This window comes from Balaenoptera physalus (assembly GCF_965194825.1).
Source record: "Balaenoptera physalus genome assembly, chromosome: X".
Classification (NCBI taxonomy): Eukaryota; Metazoa; Chordata; class Mammalia; order Artiodactyla; family Balaenopteridae; genus Balaenoptera; species Balaenoptera physalus.
The window spans coordinates 34,668,780-34,687,137 of NC_138903.1; the positions used below are offsets into that span (position 1 = coordinate 34,668,780).

The 18,358-nt window shown below is 47.4% G+C and overlaps 2 protein-coding genes across 3 annotated transcripts in view; both read right to left on the reverse strand.

Annotated features, from left to right (window-relative positions):
- SRPX (sushi repeat containing protein X-linked) overlaps positions 1 to 9,068 on the reverse strand; it is a 107,685-nt gene extending 98,617 nt beyond the window's left edge. For both annotated transcript variants that reach the window (XM_082446580.1, XM_082446579.1), the window contains exon 1: positions 8,831 to 9,068. In XM_082446580.1, the coding sequence (XP_082302706.1) occupies positions 8,831 to 8,921 (91 nt within the window). In that variant the 5' untranslated portion in view covers positions 8,922 to 9,068. The remainder of the gene's footprint in view (positions 1 to 8,830) is intronic.
- A 130-nt stretch (positions 9,069 to 9,198) lies between these two features.
- RPGR (retinitis pigmentosa GTPase regulator) overlaps positions 9,199 to 18,358 on the reverse strand; it is a 104,648-nt gene continuing 95,488 nt past the window's right edge. Inside the window, 1 exon segment of the mRNA XM_082446394.1 lies at positions 9,199 to 16,916. Within this exon segment, the coding sequence (XP_082302520.1) occupies positions 16,887 to 16,916 (30 nt within the window). The 3' untranslated portion in view covers positions 9,199 to 16,886.

The following is an 18,358-nucleotide window of genomic DNA, read 5'->3' on the forward strand; positions in this document are numbered from 1 at the left end:
GAGCTACTGACATCCAGGACTGCAGCATAGATGGGTGTCCAGGGAGTTGTCTACACCACAGCACCCACCATCACACCCATCCAAAGAGCAGGCGGGGTCTCACACCGTGCTGCCCTCCACTCTTTAAATCTTGAGTTCTAGGCCTGCCTCTCTATCCTTTTCCAGCTCAGCACAAAGTCTGTCCCCTGACCAAGCCCTGTGCCCACGCATTACACGTGCCTAGACAAGGCATCTTTTTCTAATCCACCCAAAGGCACCTTAGATTGGCTCTCGCCAATACGCTGCAACAGCTGGCAGCACAGACACTGCTTTGTCACTCAACCCTTGAGTGGATGTGTTAATGAACTGAGCTTTCATGACACCACTTAACCAAAAAGACAGATAATCTCAAGAGCTGATAAAAATGTAGAGAAATCAAAACCATCACACACTGCTGGTGGGAATGTAAAAGGGTACAGTCACTTTGGAAAACAGACTGGCCGGTCCTCAAATGGCTAAACATAGAGTTACCATATGACCCAGCCATTCTACTCCTAAGGATCTACCCAAGAGAAATGAAAACATATGTCCACACAGAAACTTGTATATGAATATTCACTGCAGCGTTACTCATAATAACCCCAAAGTGGAAACAACTCAAATGTCCATCAACTGATGAACAGATAAAATGTGGTCTGTCCATACAATGGAATATAATTCAGCCATAAAAAAGGAGTCAAGTACTGATACCTGCTACAATATGGATCAATCTTAAAAACATTGTGCTAAGCAAAAGAAGCCAGACACGAAAGGATGCTGCGTGATTCCATTTATGTGGAACGTTAAAAACAGGAAAATCTATAGAGACAGAAAGTACTTCAGCAGTTGCCTAGGGCTACGGAGAGGGGGTGGGGAGCGATGGCTAAAGGGTGTGGAGTTTCTTTGGCGGGTAATGAAAATGTTCTAAAACTGTGATGGATACACAACTCTGTGAATATACTACAAGTCATTGAAGTGGTTTAAATGGGGAAATGGTAGTGGTATGTGAATAATATCACAATAAAGCTGTTAAAAACAGCATGACATATCAGATTTCACCGAGACCCACCGAGAGTCCCCCGGGGGCCAGGCTCCCTGCTCGGCCACAAGGACACAGAATGAACAAGACCCCAGTGCCTGCCCACGTGGCTGAGGCCGTCGGGTCCATGAGTAGCTCCTGGTGAAACAGTATGATCCTCCGCTTTGAAAAGCGGACTTCTAATCGAAGTGGAAACAGGATTTCAACCTCAGATATTTAAAGGAACCGGAGCCTTTGTGTGACAAATGCTGAGTCAGTGGCAACAAGTCTGTCAGAGTTCCTATACGCAACGGCCACACTGGGGGCAGATTCTCAGAAGGCCGGGGACGTGGCCAGGCCACCGCTTCCTCACCACTCCACCAGGGGCCTGCCAAAGCTCGGCTCAATTCTCGCTCACCCCGTGGCCCTCATTTAACCAGTGTTTTGGAACATTCTCGAATCCCTGGGGCTGGTAGGGTCATCAGCTCAGCCACCCACACAGCTAGCGGCAGGCCAGAGGCATTCAGCAGAGGGTCCTGGGCTGCGCTCGGTATGGAAGAGATAGATGCTCATCAGCCATAACTGGGCAGACGCTGCAAAGAGCCAGTGACAACAGGGGAAAGAGCATGGAACCCATCACACAACAGGTCACTGTAAGAGCAGGCCAGAAGAAACAGGGCAACGATCTTTCAAGGCCAAGGCAGAAAGTCCACCCCCAAATTCTATGTTTGGATCTGTCTATTACTCATAAAAAAAAAAGCTTTAAAACCAATATACTCAATTTACAACACCAAACCTCTGGGATAATCCAAGCCACTATGTCCAAACCCATTTATCTTCTCCCTGGAGAACAACGTAGAAAGAGGCATGCAGTATGAGCTAAGGATTACGGGGCAGTGAATCACTCAGCTTGGGAAATGACGGCTCCAGAAGTTTCTGAGGCTAGAGTGTGCCCGTAAGACCCAGGTGCAACCAATTATCATCTGGGCAACTTGGGAGCTTAGCAAAGCTACCAGTGACTTTTCCCTCAAACAAGCTTTATCCTTAAATCTTTTATCTGAAAAACCCTGCCCCCTCCCCCCAAAGTCCCTGGTGTTTCTAAGTCTCCTAGAATATTGTCCTAGGGTGATTTGAAATTCAAACGCCTCAGCAATTAACTATGAACGAAAGATCCATTTGGACAGGCAACAAGTCGGGGCAGAGTCCTGCAAATTGCCTCTGATACCTCGCATTTCTTTTTCTTTGGGGTTAGCAGCTTGGAAATTCTGGTTAAATCCTGCAGCGATATTGAAACAGAATGTGTTGATTCCCTGTCACAATTACCTCAATCATTCAATCAACCCACAAATATCCACTAAAGATCCTGCCCCAAGTCCCAGACACTGTGCTAAGTGAGGGGTACAAGTTGCTAGCCCAGGCCTGCAGGTAATTACCACCTATGGTTATGACTGTTTTGTTTGGTGTCGATTTTTAAATGAGGAGAATGGGAAATTGTACCGCTGGTTATAATTCAGGAGGCCACCTGATCATTAGTTCAAAGTTTCCCAACTCTGGCAACTTCATCGTACTTTCTATGTTGACTTTTGTGCCCATTAAGTGCACATTCTCTCATAGAGTTCACAAAAGTATCTGGTGAGTAGTGATTTTGAATTGGGATAGAGCCTTCTCCCCAGAAAAAGAACACCCACACAGATTTTTATTTCCAATTTCAAAATGTTCTTAGAGAAGGAAGCCCAGAGACACCCTGCATTAACCTTCCTTGGGCCTGTAGTTGTCACTAGCACTGGCATCAGCATCACTCAACATCATTCTGCAATCTCCAGGCCCAGGGGTCCTGCGTGGCTCCTCTCTGTGCTTCCCAGGGCTTGTCGACCCATCTGTGTTATAATATTTACCCCCATGGATAACCTGGCGTCTATTTCCCCACAAGACAGAAAGCTGTTGACAGAAGGAATTCCCTACCTTTTTCATCCTAGTATCCCGTGCACTCCATCCTTCCATGTCCACTTTAAAAAGAAAGTCTCTGGATAGAGCCAAGGTTCCAGGAGACAAGGCAGAATTCAAATATCCAAGAGAAAGATCCAGGCTTAAAAGACCCCATAAACAATGGCCAATAAAAGCTGACAGTCAAGAAATCACACAATCAAGAACTGAGGACTAATACAACATTGTAAATCAACCATACTCTGATAAAAATTAAAAAAAAGAAAAAGAACTGAAGGGTTGGCTTGAGAAATTCCCTATGAACTGGAACCCAGGCAAGGCGATTATTCACACTGCTATTTGGAAATGAGTCCTTAACCTGGGTATTGATCGTAATTTGGCTGCTAGAATTTCAGACTATGTTACAGCCTGGCAAAAGTGAACCTTCTTCTTGTGAAACTCAATCTTCACTTTCAATTACCCATTTGAGTTGCATTCTCTGAAAGGGGAATTGATGTAGCACACATATTTGCGTTGACTAAGGAAACCATTCAACCCCTTTGGAAGGGGCTCTAGCAAAGCGGCCAACAAAAATAATAAATGCAAACTCCGGCTTGTGGCTGCAGTGTCTCTCGTCTTACAGCCCCCAGCGGAGAAGGCTATTGCTCAAAGGGAGGGTGTTCACGGATTTAAAAGCAAACCTCTACAGCGAGCAAGGCATCGTCCCTGTGTATGTAGGTTCACGGTGGCACAAGCCCTGTTTACCTGCACGCGTGTTTCTCTCAGCTCCTCTGGGCAATGGTCCGTCACCCGAATTGCGGGGAACTATTAACTCGATAAGTACAAATATCCACTTGGCTCCAGGGTCTTGGCTAGGCACCGTGGGAAATACAGAGGGGTAAGACAGAGCAGTGCCCTACCTTCAGGAGCTCAGAATCTAGAAGTGTAAAGGAATGCACAGCTCACTGTAATGTATGGCATGTATGATAAATATCACAAGAGAGATATGAAACACCGTGGGTGTTTAAAGGAAGGCAGAAGCTTCCCAATCAAAGGATCAAGTAAAAGTTTCATCGAACTGGGGGGTGTCGCTGGACGATGGGCAGAATTTAGACAGACATGTGGCTGCGGGGAAGCATTCCAGGTGCAGAAAGCAGTAATCACCAAAAAGAGGGAAAATGGGACTCCAGGTCTATAAAAACAGGTAGTCTACTTTAGCCAGACTTTAGGAAGCCAGGAGAGAAGGACTGGAAAATTAGGCTGCGGGCAAATTGTATAGTCCCCTGAAAACATCAGAGAACTTCCTAGTTAACTTGAGGACAGGGAGCAGCTGCCCTGTTTTTTTATAAATTTATTTATTTATTTTATTTTTGGCTGTGTTGAGTCTTCGTTGCTGAGCACGGGCTTTCTCTAGTTGCGGCGAGCGGGGGCTACTCTTCGTTGCGGTGCACGGGCTTCTCACTGCAGTGGCTTCTCTTGTTGCGAAGCATGGGCTCTAGGAGCGCGGGCTTTAGTAGTTGCAGCACGCAGGCTCAGTAGTTGTGGTTCATGGGCTCTAGAGCACAGGCTCAGTAGTTGTGGCGCACGGGCTTAGTTGCTCCGCGGCATGTGGGATCTTCCCAGACCGGGGCTCAAACCCATGTCCCCTGCATTGGCAGGCGGATTCTTAACCACTGTGCTACCAGGGAAGTCCTGCTCTATGTTTTTGAGTAGGAGAGCAATGAGATCAAAACAGTACTAAAGTTACTTCAATTTTAAAAATGAGAAATAAAATTAAAATGTTAAAAAAAAAAACCAGTACTGAAGTAAAACTGTACTTAAAAGAGCAGTATCTGGCCAGAGTAAGTAGAATGAGTTGTTATAAGAGAGACTAAAAGTGAGAATGTTATAGAAATCACCGAAAAGAAAAGGGCAATATTTCAATTATGGTATGAGGAAGGTTTGAAGACGGTGCTTTAGCGATGGTTTCTGGTGTCTCTTTCAGCTCACAAATCTGGGAAATGAGAAACAGTAATAGCAGGATACTGTACTGAAAGTGTTATCAATAAGAAAATGCCAGTTGAAAATGCCCTGCTCTCCCCAGCATTCTCCTTTTTAATGCAGAGGAATTTTGTCAGCTGATTACATGTTTTAAACCCAAATAGAAATTTCTAGCCTAACCTGCTCCTGATGTGATTTTAATTGTATATCCTGAGCCAGGTGTTCAGTTCCTAATACTTATCTCCAAATGTGGCATTTTAAAAGACTGCTTTGGCTGGTGTGGTCTGGTTTGGCTTTTAGCCAACCCCACTCGGTTTTCCTGGCTGGTGAAACCACACTACTTTACCAGTTTTCTCCAGGCATCAGATTCATGGAGCCTTTCTTAGTGGCCATGGTGTTCATTCTCCATCTTCAGCCTTGCTTGCAGAAGGAGGTGCAGTGAACCTCCAAAATTTCAGATGTAAATGAGGCTTCAAGAGTTCAGGGCTTCCCTGGTGGTGCAGTGGTTAAGAATCCGCCTGCCAATGCAGGGGACACAGGTTCCAGTCCTGGTCCGGGAAGATCCCACATGCCGCAGAGCAACTAAGCCCATGTGCCACAACTACTGAGCCCACGTGCCACAAGTACTGAAGCCTGCACGCCTAGAGCCTGTGCTCCGCAACAAGAGAAGCCACTACAATGAGAAGTCCGCGCACCGCAACGAAGAGGAGCCCCCGCTCACCGCAACTAGAGAAAGCCCATGCGCAGCAACGAAGACCCAAGGCAGCCAAAAATAAATAAATAAAAAGAGTTCATTTAAGAACATAATAAAACGGAAATGCAAAGCAAAACCACAATGAGACAGCGCCTCACACCTGTCAGAATGGCTATTATCCGAAAGACAAGAAACAGCAAGTGTTGGCAAGAATGTGGAGAAAAGGGAACCCTTGTGCACTGTTGGTGGGAATGTAAATTGGTGCAGCCACTATGGAAAACAGTATGGAGGTTCCTCAAAAAACTAAAAATACAGCTACCATATGATCCAGCAATCCCTCCTCTAGGTATTTATCCAAAAGAAATGAAAACAGGATCTCAAAGAGGTATCTGCATCCCCATGTTTATTGCAACATTATTCACGAGAGCCCAGTTATGGAAACAGTCTGTGTCCATGAACCGATGAGTGGATAAAGAAGATGTGGTATACACATACAATGGAATATTATCCAGCCATAAAAAAAAAGAATGGAACGTTGCCATTTGTGACAACATGGATGGACCTAGAGGGCATTATGCTAAGTGAAATAAGTCAGAGAAAGACAAATACCATATGATCTCACTTAATATATTGTGGAATCTAAAAAATGAAACAAACAAGCAAAACCTAAGCTCATAGATACAGAGAACAGACTGGTGGTTGCCAGAGGGGAGGGGGAGTGGGGAGTGGGCGAAATGGGTGAAGGGGATCAAAATGTACAAACTTCCAGCTTTAAAATAAATAAGTCATGGGATGTAATGTACAGCATGGTAACTATTGTTAGTAATACTGTACTGAGAGTAGATCTTAAAAGTCATCACAAGAAAAAAGAATTTTGTTAACTATGTACAGTGACCGATAGTAACTAGACTTATTGTGGTCATCATTGTGCAGTGTATACAAATATGGAATCACTATGTTGTACACGGGAAACCAATGTGTTATATGTCAATTACACCTCAATAAAAGCAAAAACAAAGAACAGAGTAAGAATCCTATGTTATAGGCATACAAACGCAATCCAACACAGACAACTTTGCTATGAATTTTCCATATATTTCATGTGGGTTTTTATAGACACTGCGTCTTTGCTAGGCCGCAAAGAATAAATCAGAGAGCCAGAAAAGCTGCGTCAAATTCAAAGATGGAAAAACTCCAGAGACCTTCTAGAAGTGGGAATGGGAACGATTTACTCTCTCTCTCTCTGACAGATTTGCTATTAAATCTCAGATGTTTATATAAGTGGGGGAGGGGAGATGCCGATGGGGCCCTAGATCCCCGTCTCCCTCTCTCAGAGGTTCCTGATTCCAGGCCTCTTACCAGAGACACAGTGTCCACTTGCTAAGATACTGCCTCTGAAATGATCTTCAAAATCTCTGTCACCCAGCCCTTAGGGTGAACTCAGCTGACATGATTTGCCTCAGGACCCACAGGCCTAGAGAGTCTCCCCTCCCCAGTCTTCCGAAACCTCTGGCTTGGACTGAAATCCCCTCCGTTGGAATCAACAGCCCCAGCAGAGCACATTTCCTGAAAGACCCCATTGGGATGTGCCAACTTGGGGGCAGCCTGCAGGCCGGCGCCAGAGGGAGTGGGGCCAGCCAGGGCCGGTTCCCAAAAGTAGTGAGCGCCCAAGCTGGAAACCCACGATTCTGTGGGTGGCTGGGCCCTGGCAGCAAGCTACACTGTATAAGGGTAGAAGCTGAGGGAAGGAGAGCAGAGGGCAAGGTGAGGGAGGGGAGGAAGTTCAAATGGAAAAAGAGAAGAGGCCCCTTGACTGAGAAAGGCTCCGCCAGATAGATGTACAGGCGGCTTAGAGACGCCTCCCAGTTCAGCAGGAAAGGCTGCTTCTAGCTTCTCAACTTCTCCCCCTGCTCCCTGTCCAGTACTGGCTTCCCCCTCCCCTCTAGGTTCATATTAACCCGACTCCTGCTTGGGGGGTGGGGGCACTAACCTGCCCGGGGAACAGGGGGCTGGCACTTGCCTGGCACAGAGGATAAAGTCTCCTTTCCACTTCACCCTGAATCAGTTCCTACCAAAAAGCTTAACACTTACAACAGTTCAAAACGCAAATGTTCCTGTTTATCACTTTACACGTTTGTTTGATTCATTCATTCATAAGGGGATGTGCAAGGAATTTCCAGCAGCCATCCCTACATCTCCCAAGCGTGCTATCTGGGAACCCTCCCCCTCCATCCTTCACCCAGAACTCGGTAGGTTCGTTTCTCAGACCCCAGACTTAAACCGCCCACAGTGTTGAAAGTAAAGCCAGATATTTGCCCGCCACGTCACCCACTTTCCCATTAACACTAAACTAAAATGTGCCCATGGATTTCTTCTCCTTTCCGGGGCGACAGGGGTGCATTCATGTTACCCAGCTCCCCCGAAGCTCTTTGCTATCTTAAGACTCTCCGATGAGGGAGTCAGCTGGAGCTTTTAAAAGGGCATCTCCAAAGCAGGTTTTGTCCACACCAGAAGAGTCCTAATAAGTACCAGGGTCCCCTTAGATGCTACAGACCACGCCCCCCAGCAACAAGAAGCCACACCCCCTGTCTAGCAGAGCCCGCGTGTGTAGTCCTCTTTCCCTGGGGCTAACCAAGCGCCTGCCACATGTCACCGCTCTCAGCTGGCACCTCTCTCCCAGAGGTGCAGACTTTCTCGGAATCCCCAGCAGGGGGGGTTGGGGGATGCGGGAGAGGCTCCGCCCGGGCCTTCCACGAGAGTCTTTCTACTGTGGCTCGTGCCCTGCAGCCCCAGGGGGTGGCCTGGGGCCTCGAGTGGGAGGGGGTAGGGGCTCCTTCCTGGACAAGCTGCCAGCCACCTGGTCCCCGGCCGCAGGCAACTGTGTGAGAGGCAAAACTCCGGCGGGGTGAGAAAGTAACCCGCGGCCAAACTTCTGGTCGCCTCCAGCGCCAACGAGGGTTTGACTGGTCCCCCTGGAACCCCAGGCGCAGAGGGTCCTCCGGCTCACGGCGCCCGGCGACGGGATGACAGTCGGCTCTCCCCTCCTGGTGCCCGGACGCGAGCCCCGCTCCGCGTCCCCCGCTCCCCCGGGCGGCGAAAGACGAAGTCCGCGCAAACAAAGGGCGCCCCCGCACCACCCTCCGGACCGAGCCGAGGGTCCTGGCGCCCAGCTGGGGAGGCTGGCCCGCCGACCCTACCTGGGAAGCCGCGGCTCGGCGGGACTCGTAGCAGCAGCGGAAGCAGCGGCAGCAGCGGCAGCAGCGCGGGCCGGAGTGCGGGGCTCCCCATGGCGCGCCCGGCGCTGCGCTCGGCTCGGCTGCGCGGGGCGCTTCCCGGGGGCGGGAGGAGACCAAGCCGACCGAGGGGCTGCGCGCGGCCGGCGGAGGCCAAGCTGGAAAACTCCTCCTCTCGCCTGTCTCCCTCCCTCCCTCCAGCCCGCCCGGGGCCTGCCCTCCTTCCTCCGCCTCCCCGGAGCGCTGGCGCGGCTGGGGCTCCGACCCACCCCCCTCCTTTTGTGCCAGCGCTTCTTCTGGAAGCGGGGCTGACACTCCCGCACCCCCTCTGGGGGCCTGAGCGCGCCAGGGGCGTGCCCTAGCAAACCGGATTATCCTAAAATATCTTTTTGTTCCCCAGTTGCGCGCCCTTTCACCACGAATACACACACTGGTGGCCCAAACACCTCCCAGATCCGGGGCCCCTACCACAATGTCATCTGTGCAGAAAGCTGCGTGAGTCGCACGGAAAGAGAAGGGATAACCGAGGGGGTCCAAGAATGGCCCACCGCGGCAGGTTATTATCGCCAAGTTCGCGGGTTTGACCCTTCGGACCACGCCCCAAGTTCGGCGTCATTATGCCCATACTATCCAAGAAGAAACGACGCTTAGAAACTTGCCCAGGTTCATGGTTACGGGCAGAGCGGGGATTTGAACTTAGGTGTGTGGTTCTGCCGGCGCCAACGTCCTTGCTACGGCTTTTTGGTTTCTCTTTTGCAAGGGAATGAATCAAGAGTTCGTGCCGGCTGCACTGCAGTTTGGGGTGGGGCTTGAGGTACTCTTTCTAGGGTCGGCTGATGAGCGAGCACAAGGCCCAGAAAGTTCCCCGTCTCACCCACAGCCTCGGGAATCCAGCTGTTGTAGTTTCCTGCAACCAGATTTCCCCATTTCCTGGATTGTTCGCAATCACCCCTAGGACACCACGATCAGCCTGGAGCCTCCACCCTGTGGCCTGGCGTCAGGATACGGTTTCTAGGTGCCTGCAGGACGGATCTGGTTTCTTCTTCGAGGCTTTATCAATTTTTTTTTTTTTTTTTTTTTTTTTTGGTAAACCCCTAAGGCAGGACCTCGCCCCTTTCCTGACTGAAGGAGATCTTAGCTAAGGCAGATTCCAACTAGGGCTGCTGCGTTTGGTCGTGTAGTATGGGCACTGCACGAAGGCCCCGGAGGAAGGGGCAAGTGGGTGCCAAAATCCAGCTGCCTCTGGGGTCACAAGAAGCCTGTGCCTTGGCAGAGGCCACGTTCATTGTGGAAGGGCAGCTTTCTCCTCGCCTCAGCAGTCTGGTCTATTAGCTAGGCTAAGGGCCCTGGGAACATCCATCCAGAGGTTTTCGATTTTTTAAAAAAAATCTAGATGGTGTGCTCTTTTCCCAGTTCTCACAAAAACCTCTGCCTTGAACTTCCATCTTATCCTCTCCAGTGCCTGGGGAGCTTCTCTCCATCTCCTGCGGGTTTCTCCATTACTGCTACCTCTTCAAGGAGCCAACAACCCCTCAATAACCCTCTAATCACAGGACAATGAGGGAGGTCAGGCTCTTCTGTGGCCTCCATCACACCAGACTCTCCAGGGAGTGGTTCTCAATCCTGTGCACACACAAGAGTAACCTGGCAGAGCCTTAGAGAAATACCCTATCTGGACTCGACCCCAGACCAATGAAACTAGAATCTTTAGGGATGTGGCCTGGCGTTTGAACAGATGGATAGTTTTGTGCCCCCATGCTCAGTGGTGCAGGTTTTAGAACGGGATAAATTCTAGGCCAGTGTTTCTCAACCCAGGCACTGTTGACATTTGGGGCTGGACTCTTGGTTGGGGAGGGTGGCTGCTCTGTGCGCTGAAGGATGTTTAGCTGCATTCCTGGCCTCTATGCCCCAGAGAGCAAGTAGCAAGCCCTCGTTTTTCTCAGTTGTAACAACCAAAACATGTCTCCAGAAGCTGCCAGATGTCCTCTGGCAGAAAAATTGGCCCCAGTCGAGAACCACTGCTGTAGGCCCACGAGTAAAGGTTAATGGACACCCCAAATTCTAGGTCCAGGTTAGTCGGTCCAGTGGCCTTCCTTTCCTATGTCACCTCTGAAGCAAGCTTTGCTCACAAAACGCAGCACACGTTCTATTATTGGGCTGACAAGGAACACCTGGCTCTCTCCTAGCCCCTGAATCTGGCTGAATTACAAGCAACACCACATTCGATGTTAGGAGTTGCTTTCTTTGCTACTTTAGAGCAAATTCCAATCAAATTTATAATAATTATTATAATAATAGTTACAATAACTATTATTTTTATTTATTATAATAATTATTATTACCAGGCCTCTCTGGTAGAAGGGATGGGGGCAGAGGGAAGCTTAGGAGAAGAGATTATCCATCCATCCCACAATATCTTGGTAGACAATAGGATGGTTAAGTAGATTCGCAATCTATCAAACGACTGAACCCAGAAGATGGGGTAATGAGTGGATGGAAACAGGAAGAGAAGCCACTCAGGGAGGACCACAGAGCTCTGATCTCTTCCTGTCCTGCTGGTCCTAACTACTAATGAATTGGGAAAAGATGCTGTTGGCATGAGACACAAAGATAGGCAAGAAATAGGTTCCAAGCATCTCTATAGGCAGGAATGCTATATTGACTCTGAACATTAAAAGGTAATAAGGATAAATATGATGCCCTACATTAGATCTCAAAATCCAACCACACAGATGCAGAGTACGGGAAACGTGGCTTCTCAGCAGTACCTACCATACTTAGCTGCCTACAGGCTACGACAGACTTCCCAGGCACCTCAGGGCGCTACTGACAGTGCCTGTTCTGTCCTCTGAAGCATTCCGAGCGCTGGGCAAAGCGCCCAAGGTGAGGAGAAGGGAACACAGCCCTCAAGGTCTGGCGGGGGTGTGTGGGGGGGCAGGTATCTTTCCACCGTGTACAGTGTGGAGGAGGCTGGATTAAACAGCACAGCCTTTACCTCTGACTCAGAGCAGAATGACCCACAGTGGAGAAGGAAGGAAAAGGAGTCCCAGGATTCCCCGCCCCTCCACTATATTCCTGGAACTTGTAGACTCCGAGACGCCACTGAAGGAGAACCTGGCAGCCCCCTACCTACTGCAGGCGAGAGATTTCCCGAGCACGTCAGTCAAGGTCCTTCCCTCCATGTGCCTCTACCATCTTCCCACACCTCTTCATCCCCCCACCCTCGCAAACCAGTTCTTCTCTTCCCACATCCTTCCAGAGTAAAGGACCTGAAGTTTAAGGGGAACATTGGTGGCTCACTGTACCTTGGGAAATGGTTGGCAGTAGAATAAAAGTTGAGGAGACACTCAGGAGTGATGCGACCTAAGACAGTGCTTCTCAAACTATCTGTGTTGAAGGACTGTTTTTCAAAAATTCCCAGTCCGAGCCTGGGATTAGCAGATGCAAACTATTATATATAGGATGGAGAAACAACAAGGTCCTACTGTATAGCACAGGGAACTATATTCCATATCCTGTGATAAACCATAATGGAAAAGAATATGAAAAAGAATGTATATATATATATATATATATGTATAACTGAATCACTTTGCTGTACAGCTGAACTTAACACAACGTTGTAAATCAGCTATACTTCAATAAAATAAAAAAATTTTTTTAAATTCCCAATCCATTTTTGATCAAGCCTTTTCTAAAATCAATAAACATGACTCACTAGAAAAATAAAATGGGAACAAGTCAGAGAGCAGCACGGGTCTAGGCACCGCACTTTGAGTTACACAGTTATAGTGGATTTAGTCTTTTCCATCCTGTACTTATACAAACTACAGACCACACTAAACTCTCCAGGTTTCCGAGAACTCAAGACTCAAAGGACAAGGAGATCTGACCTCAGTCTATTGGAATCATGCTAAATGAATGCCAGAAGGGTAGGGTGAATTGGGCTGGTACTTTTGCTCTCTGGTATCTGTTAAAAATCTAGATCCGAGAGGGTTAAGGTAAGAGTGCTCAAGGTCAAGATCAAAAAAAGCTAATGGCAGTCCAAGAATAGTATCTGTTTACAATCCCCTGGCTTAAAGAGATTTCTTCCCTTTCTAGAATAAATATTCAGAATGAAACAACACAAGCTCTAAGGGATGAAAAAATTCTGCAGCATTAAGGGAAAGGGAATACTTTGACTCTAAAGATTCAAAGGAAAAACACCTTGTTTGTGAAAATAATCAGCTACAGAAAAGGGAAAGCAGTTTTAGAAGATATCTCTTTGGTGTATTCAGTAAAAGATTCAAGAAGAATGCTTTTATAAAGTAGCAATAGGGGGTCATACAGAGAATTGAGAAATATAAGAATGCAGAGATTCAAAAATGAAATTAATGCCTTTCAGTTTCAGTGGCCAGGCTTGGAAGTTATCATTCCTGTCCTGACAACAAGATAAAGCTGGGCAAACAGAAAAATCCATGACTTTTCTCAGACTCAACAATGAACTGAGTTTTCAGGGCAAATCACCACCCATCACTATCTGGAAAGACAGGCATATCCAGACAGTCACAGCTGAGATCTGCTTACCTAGCAGAAGACGTGCGGGAGCCATACATTGGTAGGAACACTGAAATGGCAATTTAGAAAAATTGCTGAGGGCTGAGTGCGGATTAATAGGAGAGTGAGAAACTCCTGGGGGCTGAAGTCATAGCAGAGACTCCCACACTGCTGTAGGCTTTAACTCCAAGAACCCTACCAGGTTTTCATGGTGAAGGTCCAAGAAAGCCCCCTGCTGCTCTGGCAGGGAGAAGGGAAGAGTAATCCTTCTGAAATATGCTCAGAGACTTCTCCAGAGAAAAGGGCTACTCGACTTTACCAGAGCCTTATCTCACCTCTGAGAAGGGCTTGGTGATGAATTTCCAGAAAAACATCATTTGAGGAACTGCTCATATGGTTTTGGAGGGATCTGCCAACCACAGATACTCCAAATCTCGGTCATAGGTGTGGTTCCATGAATCAGGCTGAGTCAGTAGAACTTGAGCCCCAGGCCACTGTAATTAGAGGGGTAAGTACAGGTCTCAGGCTGGCCAATCAGAGGCTCGCTCAGAGGCTTTTTTTTTTTTTAAATACAGCAGGTTCGCTCAGAGACCTTTAAAACAAAGCCCGGTTGAAAGAATTCCTCTTATTTTCCTCTTTGGTTAGACATTGTATGAATGTGACCTAAGAAATGCTAGTTTTGAGTGGGGCTCAGAACAAGAGAAGACCCTGTCATATGTCTGGGCCACTTTGTAAGCTGCTCTGTCACTTGGGCCATGTGACCCAGGAGATCTACTGGTGCTCCATATGTCAGTGGCCAATAGAGATGCAGTTTGAAGTCTTTGGCAAGCCCCTCTAGGTGAAGCAAGATCCGACCCTTAAAACTTTGCAGCAAATCCCTGCCATCCTTGGTGGATAACTACGACCCTTTTCAGAATCAACTTTTGGCTTTTTGCTACTGGGCCTTCATAGAGATGAAATGCTTAACCGTGGACCACCAAGTTACCATGTAGCCTGAGCCACTCATCTTCAACTAGTGTTGTCCAACTAGCCAAGCCATACAGTTGGGTATTCATAGCAGCACTCCACCATCAAATGGAAGTGATACATATGTAATCAGGCTCGTGCAGGCCTGGAAGGCATAAGTAAGTTGCATTAGGAAGTGGCCCCTACTTCTGCTACATCACCTTCTGTGTTCCAGCCCCCATCTCTGGCCTGATGGAGCGTTCCCAATGGCCAGTTGACCGAGGAAGAAAAACCTCAGATAGTTCTGCCTGGCATGTAGGTACTGCCTTAAAGTGGAGAGTGGCAGCATTCCCGCCCTACTCTCTCACAGCCCTGAAGAACAGCAGTGAGGGGGAATCCTCCCAGTAGGCAGGATTGTGAGTAGTCTACCTGGTTACTTGAATAGACATATTGGATATGGATTTTCCTTCTCTGTCCACATGCTTCTGCCCAAATTCTCATCTGTGGTCTTACGGAATACCTTACCCACCATCATGGTATTTCACACAGCACTGCTTCCAATCAAGGAACTCACTTCATAGCAAATGAAGTGAGGCAATGGGCCCAGACTCATGGAATTCACTGGTCTTACCACATTCCCTATCATCCTGAAGCAGCTTGATTGAAGTGGAGAGGCCTTTTGAAGACATAGTTAACGCACAGCTAAGTGGCAACACCTTGCAGGGCTGGGCAAGGTCGTCCTGGATGCTGTACATGCTTTGAGTTGCCATCCAATACATGATGCCGTTGATCCCATAGCCAATCTTCATAGATCCCTGAGCATAGCCATGGAAATGGGAGCGGCACCGTTCGCTATTACCTCTAGTGATTTATTAGCAAAATGTTATTTCCTATCCCTGTGATACGTAGGCTCTGCTGGTCTAGAGGTCTGAGTTCCAAAGACAGGAATGCTTCCACCAAGGCACTCAACAATGATTCTACTGAAATGGGAGTTAAGATTGCTGCCCAGACACTCTGGGTGCCTTGTGCCACTGAATGAACAGGCAGAGAAGGAGGTTACTGTCTGACTAGGGTGATGAATCCTGAGAGGTGATTGATTATCAGGGAGAAATTGCGTTGCTACTGCCACACGATGGGTACCCCCATTTCCTGCTTTTCTTGAAAGCAGGAAATCCTTAAGAGTCCCTCTTAATACTCCCATGTCCTATGATAAACGTCAACAGAAAATTACAACAACCCAATTCAGGCAGGGCTGCTAATATCCCAGAACCCTCAAGAATGAAAGTTTGCGACACTTCACCAAAGAACCACGACCAGCAGCTGAGGTGCTTGTTGACAGCAAAAACGAACACAAAATGGTAGACTAGGGGAAGGTAGTTATAAATATCAGCTGTGACCATCTGACCCTCGCAGAGACAGACTGCAATAGTTATAAATATTTCTTCCTAATTTTAATACAGATATGTTTGTATATATATATTAACTAGATATTTTTTGTTTTCTTTCTTTTCTCATCTCCTTATCATCTAATGTGAGATATATTAATAATATATTAATAATATTTTATATCTCAAAGATATCAAAGGAAAAGAATGAACATCACCCAAGGACAAAAAAAGGACCTTTGTATTCTCTTCTGGGGAAAGGGTTAGCATTGTTTGGTTGTATGTGGAATAGTTGTATAATGCTAGGCAGAAGGCGGACTTTGGCATTGTCTTGATTCAGATATTAAGTATACTTTAAGGAGATGTGTATGGATGCCAAGTTGGGTGTTTTTTAATGGCTTCGTGATGTGTCGACGTGGCTAGGCTGAGCTACATTTCCCAGAATTCACTCTCTTGTTTCCAGTTAGGGGAGATTCTCGGGAGATTTGGAGGCTGGAAGAGAAGCAGTGGCTATTTTGTAGCTCACATATGTTGCCGATTTGCTGACTTACCTCGTTGGTGTGAAGCAGCAGCTGGGCTTGCAACTGCTCTACCCTCCCCTGGTCCTCCTTCGGCTTCTTCAACTCCTAGGCCAGGTGTACGTGTTTTGCTGTGTGATGAAGAGCCCCACTTCCGCTGGAGGTCCTCATGGCCAAGGTCAGAGGCAATAAGAACATGAGTTCCAGTTCTTCCTCATGGGGCTCTAGCTTGTGCTTGTTGGTTCTAACCTACCTTTGATCTCCCCCCCTCCACGTTACATCCTCCTTCCCTACTGCCTGCTCCTTGAACTTCAAGCTCCAGCATTAAACTCAGAGACAACAGCCATAGAGAGACTGCTTAGTAAGCGCCCACAACTGCATAAGAGCGATTCCCTGTAACAAATTCATATTGGACTTACGCAATTTATATCTGCTTCTCTGGTTGAACTTAGACTGATACAGGTGAGGAGCGAGTGTGGGGTGAAAACAAGTTTAGTTTAGAACATGTGAAGATTGCAGTATGGGGGGAACCAACAATGTGGGGACTGTCTAGTGATAAGATAATTTGAAATTCAGCAGGAGAGAGGAGGAGAGGGGTATAGATTTGAAATGCCTGCATGGAGGTGAAAGCGGAAGTCACTGTAGTAGATGAGATCCTTGAGGACACTGGAGAAAAAGGAAGAAAAGGAAAAAGAGGCTTGTAGAATACAAGTCAAACAGGGAAGAGTGAAGGAAGCCATAGCAAACATCAGCTTCCAGATCTTGACAAGGGACATCTGAGTCCCAAGGGGGAAAAGGCCTCTTTTTTTTTTTGCCAGATAAAACTTGTAGAAATTCTGTACAAGGGAACATGACCCAGTTCTAGAGGCTGACAGAAAATGGAACCCAGTGAGGAAACGTCAGTTAGATCCTGTAGTTAAATCTCAATCCTGTTAGGACTGAGTCTCACAACTTCAAAGTCCTCACCTTGGGTCATAACTCGGTTTGTGGCAGCGTAAGAGAGGAGCAGAGGAGGGGGCCAGAGCACTTCTGAAGCAGGAATACTTTAATGTGGCAACAGGAAACAATCGATTGGTATTCCAGAGGCTATGCATTTGAAAAGGAGTGTAACTCGTGTGAGACTGGCATGTTTTTGCCAAAAGACTATCCTCAGATATGTACCTGCATCCAACTGTGATGATATTGACTGCCCGAAGAAGACCCCAGTCCTTGGCCCAGTGGGGTCTGCTCAAGGCCCTGTGGAGATAGTTCGGGCCCTTTCACCCTTTATTCCGAACACGATTCTAGGGCTGCCAACTTTGAAGATTGTGCAACTGACCCCTGCAGAAGGTTGCATCCATCCAACCGTCTCCCCACTCTCCCCTTAATCCTTGCTGATTCTGTTGATGTTGGCACATCCCCGGGGCCTCTGCCTTTTAGAATGCTGATTCATCCAGAAAGCATCTGCTGGAGGTAACAGCCTTGTCACATGTTTCAAGTCACAGAAGGATGTGTTGGAGGAGAGGAAAAGCTTTCATTTACTCTCTTGTAATCAACCCAGACGTCAGCATCACAGCAAGGATTTGGGCTGGAAAATTAGTCCCAGAGGCTAAAGAAGGGCTTCCAGCTGCAAGAGGAACAGCTAACATACATCCCCTGTATGTGTGTGCACAGTGTAGGCTGCCTCTCCCTTTGGCTGTACCCATGTCCTTTCTCCTGTTCCTAAAGACCTTTCTTGGATCTCGAGAGTTTCTGGCTCATTGTGAGGTCTTCAGGGAGGCTGGAGCACATGCAGAAACCCTGCTGTTGGCCAGAGGTGTGAGGGCTCCAGCCAAGTACAAAAACAAGTCAAGTTTAGAAACAATGAGTTAATAGTCCTTCATGGGTTGCATCGTGCTATTAGTGATAACTAATCAAAGGCTTCATTTAGTCAAATCCTGTTGGACTTTTTTGTTCCATCTGCCTTTCAAGGATCAGCCTTTCTCTGACCCTGGTAAATAGCCAAAGAAAAGTTGACGCAAGGAAAAGTTACAAGACTTGCACAAAGGTCCACAAGAGTTTAACACACCCAAAGCAAATAAAGATTCTGAGCTATCAGCATTGGGATTCTACAGTAATATTTTTCAAGT